Below are 5653 nucleotides of genomic sequence, written 5' to 3' on the forward strand. Positions count from 1 at the left end.
GGGGGAGGCTCTGTATGTACTGAATTGGGTGGTCTCTGTACAGGGGGGAGGCAGAACCTCCGGGTGATGGACAGCTTTTATGCATGGGGTGGGCAGGCTCTCTGTATAGAGTGGGCAGGATTTGGGTATAGAAGGGCAGTCTTTATGGGTAGGGTGGGCAGGCTCAGATGACAGACAGTCTCTGGGTGTAGACTGGCAGCACCCTCTTTATGATGGGCAAATGTCTGTTTACTGTAGGCAGTCTACACAATAGGCAGTACCCTGGGCTGGGTGGGCAGGATCTGCATGGAGTAGGCAGAGTCATCTATGTAAGGTGGGCAGGATCTGCATGGAGTGGGCAGATTCTCCTATGTAAGGTGGGAAGGATCTGCATGGAGTGGGCAGATTCTCCTATGTAAGGTGGGAAGGATCTGCATGGAGTGGGCAGGGTCTTCTAAGTAAGGTGGGCAGGATCTATATTTGGAGGGCAGAGCCTAAGGGCTGGGAAGGCAGGATCTGCATGGAGTGGGCAGAGCCTCCTCGGTGGGTTGGGTAGGATCTGCATGGAGTGGGCAGGCTCTGTGTACACAGTGGGCAGTCTGTGCTGGTGATATAGGGCAGTGGTAGGGGGGCAGCCTCTCTCTCCCAGGCAGGGTATACAGCCGGCAGTGTACGGTGGGCAGTGTCTCTCCGGGCTGGATCTGCAGGATGGGGATGACGATGCGATCTCTCCGGCCGATCTTCCTTCTCCTCCCGCTGCTCTGTTTGCTGCACATCCCGGGGGGCTCCGGGTACAGCTTCCCGCAACAGCACACGTGAGTACCGACACCCCGATCTCTGCAGACACCCCGATATGTCTCCGTGGCTCTTATCTGTTCCCTGTTATTATTCGTGTGCCCCCAGATTTCATTACCGGACCTCCAAATACACCTACAACCCCCCATATCACCTCTGTGCGCCCTAAATATACCCCGAACTCATAATATTACTTCTGTACCGCGTTACTATTACCTTCTGCACCCCTCAAGACATCCCAGTACCTACGGTGTGACCCCCCCTGGCACAGGACCCCATTACTGAGACCTTACCCTAATACCTGCAGTATAGCCCCTGGCCCTGGATCTCAGTGCTGATACTGTACCCCAATACATGCAGTGTGTCTCCTGGCCAAGCACTTCAATACCGGCATTGTACCCCAATACATGCAGTGCATGCCCTGGCACAGGACTCCAGTGCTGACACTGTACCCCAATTCACATAGTGTGTCCCCTAGCCCGGGAGCTCATATCTAACACTGTTCCCCAATCCCTCCCTTGTAAGCCCTGACACAGGACCCCATAGCTGGCACTGCACCCCAATACCTGCAGTGCAACCACTGCCACAGAACCTCAGTACTGACTCTGTACCCCAATAACTGCAGTGTAAGCCCTACCAAGGGACCCCATAGACACTATACCCCCTATCTGCAGTATACCCCCCTATCTCCCATCCCCAGGACCCTGGCTCTTACAATGTACCCTGAAACCTGCAGTACCCATAGCACAGAACACTGGTACTGATACTGTGCCTCTATACTTACATTGTGACCCCCTGGTACCGGACCACGGCACTGATACTGTACCCTGAAACCTGCAGTACCCCTAGCACAGAACACTGGTACTGATACTGTGCCTCTATACTTACATTGTGACCCCCTGGTACCGGACCACGGCACTGATACTGTACCCTGAAACCTGCAGTACCCCTAGCACAGAACACTGGTACTGATACTGTGCCTCTATACTTACATTGTGACCCCCTGGTACCGGACCACGGCACTGATACTGTACCCTGAAACCTGCAGTACCCCTAGCACAGAACACTGGTACTGATACTGTGCCTCTATACTTACATTGTGACCCCCTGGTACCGGACCACGGCACTGATACTGTACCCCCGATACCTGCAGCTAATCCCCATTATCTGCATTGCACTCCTTACCCTGGGCATTGGACCCCCATACCAACACTGTACCCCAGTGCACACAATGTATGGATAATATTACCAGTGATTAGGAGAGCGCCCCTGATAATGAGCATCGTACCCTAAAATCATGGCTTCACCCCCCTTTAGGTTGGCAGTGCCCCCTCACCTGTCACGTCACCAAATGATGTGTCAGAATGTTTTCCTTTTCCCGTTACATTGTATCACCGACATCCACCATCCCGCTCCCCATATCTCCGTGATACTGTGACCCTCTCAGTGCCTCTCCTGCCCCAATTTCCTGCAGACTCCAAGTAGCTCTGTTCCTTTCTTCAGTCTGAAGACCCCGAAATTTCATTGCCCAGCTGCCCCCGCCCCCCACCAGGCACTGCTCCAAATACTTCCCACTAGTTACAGCGCTCAGCTACTTCTCCTGCACCTGACCCCCGGCCCATTAATAGTCCTATTATATATATAATGCTGATGTACACATGTGCCTCCCGAAAACCCTCCGCCGTTACTCTATAAATTGGAATTGCTCCAATTCTCGGCACACAAATAATTTACACCCATCACCCACCCTGAGTGTATATGGAGAAGTATGTCCCCAGTACATGTATATCTATATATATATATATATACAGCTTCATGTTTTCATAGAGGAATGGACCCGTCATGACTAATGAAATGCTTTAGCGGGTCTCCACGCAGTGATTGACGGAAAATATCAGCCCGTCCCGATGTGCAGTTGTAGAAATGGTTCCTTTATATCGTATTGTATTGGTGGTGATGGTTGTGTATTGGTGGTGATGGTTGCGTATTGGTGGTGATGGTTATGTATTGGTGGTGATGGTTGTGTATTGGTGGTGATGGTTATGTATTGGTGGTGATGGTTATGTGTTGGTGGTGATGGTTATGTGTTGGTGGTGATGGTTGCGTATTGGTGGTGATGGTTATGTATTGGGGGTGATGGTTATGTATTGGGGGTGATGGTTATGTATTGGGGGTGATGGTTATGTATTGGGGGTGATGGTTATGTATTGGGGGTGATGGTTATGTATTGGGGGTGATGGTTATGTATTGGGGGTGATGGTTATGTATTGGGGGTGATGGTTATGTATTGGGGGTGATGGTTATGTATTGGGGGTGATGGTTATGTATTGGGGGTGATGGTTATGTATTGGGGGTGATGGTTATGTATTGGGGGTGATGGTTATGTATTGGGGGTGATGGTTATGTATTGGGGGTGATGGTTATGTATTGGGGGTGATGGTTATGTATTGGGGGTGATGGTTATGTATTGGGGGTGATGGTTATGTATTGGGGGTGATGGTTATGTATTGGGGGTGATGGTTATGTATTGGGGGTGATGGTTATGTATTGGGGGTGATGGTTATGTATTGGGGGTGATGGTTATGTATTGGGGGTGATGGTTATGTATTGGGGGTGATGGTTATGTATTGGGGGTGATGGTTATGTATTGGGGGTGATGGTTATGTATTGGGGGTGATGGTTATGTATTGGGGGTGATGGTTATGTATTGGGGGTGATGGTTATGTATTGGGGGTGATGGTTATGTATTGGGGGTGATGGTTATGTATTGGGGGTGATGGTTATGTATTGGGGGTGATGGTTATGTATTGGGGGTGATGGTTATGTATTGGGGGTGATGGTTATGTATTGGGGGTGATGGTTATGTATTGGGGGTGATGGTTATGTATTGGGGGTGATGGTTATGTATTGGGGGTGATGGTTATGTATTGGGGGTGATGGTTATGTATTGGGGGTGATGGTTATGTATTGGGGGTGATGGTTATGTATTGGGGGTGATGGTTATGTATTGGGGGTGATGGTTATGTATTGGGGGTGATGGTTATGTATTGGGGGTGATGGTTATGTATTGGGGGTGATGGTTATGTATTGGGGGTGATGGTTATGTATTGGGGGTGATGGTTATGTATTGGGGGTGATGGTTATGTATTGGGGGTGATGGTTATGTATTGGGGGTGATGGTTATGTATTGGGGGTGATGGTTATGTATTGGGGGTGATGGTTATGTATTGGGGGTGATGGTTATGTATTGGGGGTGATGGTTATGTATTGGGGGTGATGGTTATGTATTGGGGGTGATGGTTATGTATTGGGGGTGATGGTTATGTATTGGGGGTGATGGTTATGTATTGGGGGTGATGGTTATGTATTGGGGGTGATGGTTATGTATTGGGGGTGATGGTTATGTATTGGGGGTGATGGTTATGTATTGGGGGTGATGGTTATGTATTGGGGGTGATGGTTATGTATTGGGGGTGATGGTTATGTATTGGTGGCGATGGTTGTGTATTGGTGGTGATGGTTGCGTATTGGTGGCGACGGTTGCGTATTGGTGGCGACGGTTGCGTATTGGTGGCGATGGTTGCGTATTGGTGGCGATGGTTGTGTGTGTGTGGCTCGTACCGCGTCCTCTGTGATGTAGTGTTTGTTGGGAAGCCGCTTGTATTATTTTCTTTGCCTTATGGATTTTTCTTGCACGGCGTCAATAACTCATCGTTGCCCGGCCTTGGAAATGGTTGGTTGGGTGCTATCGGTATCAGAGGAAGTCCCTATCCCTCCCCAGGCCTGTGGGATTTGTATTATTATTATACGGGATTTATATAGCGCCAACAGTGTGCGCAGCGCTTTACAATATAAGGAAGACATTACAATCACAATACAATTCAAGACAAGATGGTAAGGAGGGCCCTGCCCCTGAGGGCTTACAATCTAAAAGGGGAGGGGCCAGTGATACATGAGGAGGGAGCTGTGTGGGGATGAATTGTATGATAAAGTGATAGTTCAGTGGTCAGGTTGAGGTGGGATCGGCTTCCCTGATGAGATGAGTTTTAAGGGAGTTCCCCGATGTCTGCCAGGCGTCATATCAATAATCAGTATTAAATATAATAACGTTCCCCCGGTGTTCCGGGCTCCTGCCTGTCCCCTCCGCCGGGGGCCACAAGGTTTGCAGTGGGATTCTTGTATATAAATACACCTGGCCCTGTATATGGAAGAAGTCGACGTTGTACAATAACTTTGCCCCGACGGCCTGTGTTGTGTTTTGCAGAGACTTTGTTATGATCTCGTTGTTGCTTTTAGTAATGTATGAGTATGTAGTATGTGTATGAGAAGAGATGACCCGACACAGGCTCTGACGTGTGACAATCTATCTATTATCTGGGCCTCGCGCTGCATTCCGGGGCCCCCCGGCGGTGACCGTGTTGCTGCTTTTAGCCGTCGCTGAGACTATAAAAGGCCTGCGGAGGGATCTGACACTCCTCGGGGAAGATATTTTTGCTATAGTAGAATATTTGGCGTTGCTTTGGGAGGGGCTCCCTATGGCTGCAGCGGCGATATTTGCTGCTTGTAGTAAAATCATTTGTTGTTTTGCAAGCAGCTGTACTGGGGCCCCCCGGAGGTCAGAGGGCCCCGACACAACAGCTCCCAGCATGATGGCATACATTACATAAGGTTCTCTGCAGATTTTTGAAGACTCAATCTTTTTTTCTATTTCAAAAGGGAAATGTCAGGGGGGTCTGTTTAGACTTTTGATATTTCCCCAAAGCCCCCCCCCAAAAAAAAATACAAAAACACACACGCATGCACACACACACACACACACACTCATGCACACACACACACACACACACACTCACGCACACACACACACACACACACAACA

General features: G+C 49.4%; 1 protein-coding gene across 1 annotated transcript in view; it reads right to left on the reverse strand.

The window, feature by feature from the left end:
- Positions 1 to 5653, reverse strand: part of LOC108800442 (DNA-directed RNA polymerase II subunit RPB1-like) — a 12986-nt gene that overhangs the window by 2307 nt on the left and 5026 nt on the right. Inside the window, exon 3 of the mRNA XM_018572426.1 lies at positions 654 to 776. Within this exon, the coding sequence (XP_018427928.1) occupies positions 654 to 776 (123 nt within the window). The remainder of the gene's footprint in view (positions 1 to 653; positions 777 to 5653) is intronic.

This window comes from Nanorana parkeri, unplaced genomic scaffold (assembly GCF_000935625.1).
Source record: "Nanorana parkeri isolate BGI_ZX_2015 unplaced genomic scaffold, ASM93562v1 scaffold2026, whole genome shotgun sequence".
NCBI lineage: Eukaryota > Metazoa > Chordata > Amphibia > Anura > Dicroglossidae > Nanorana > Nanorana parkeri.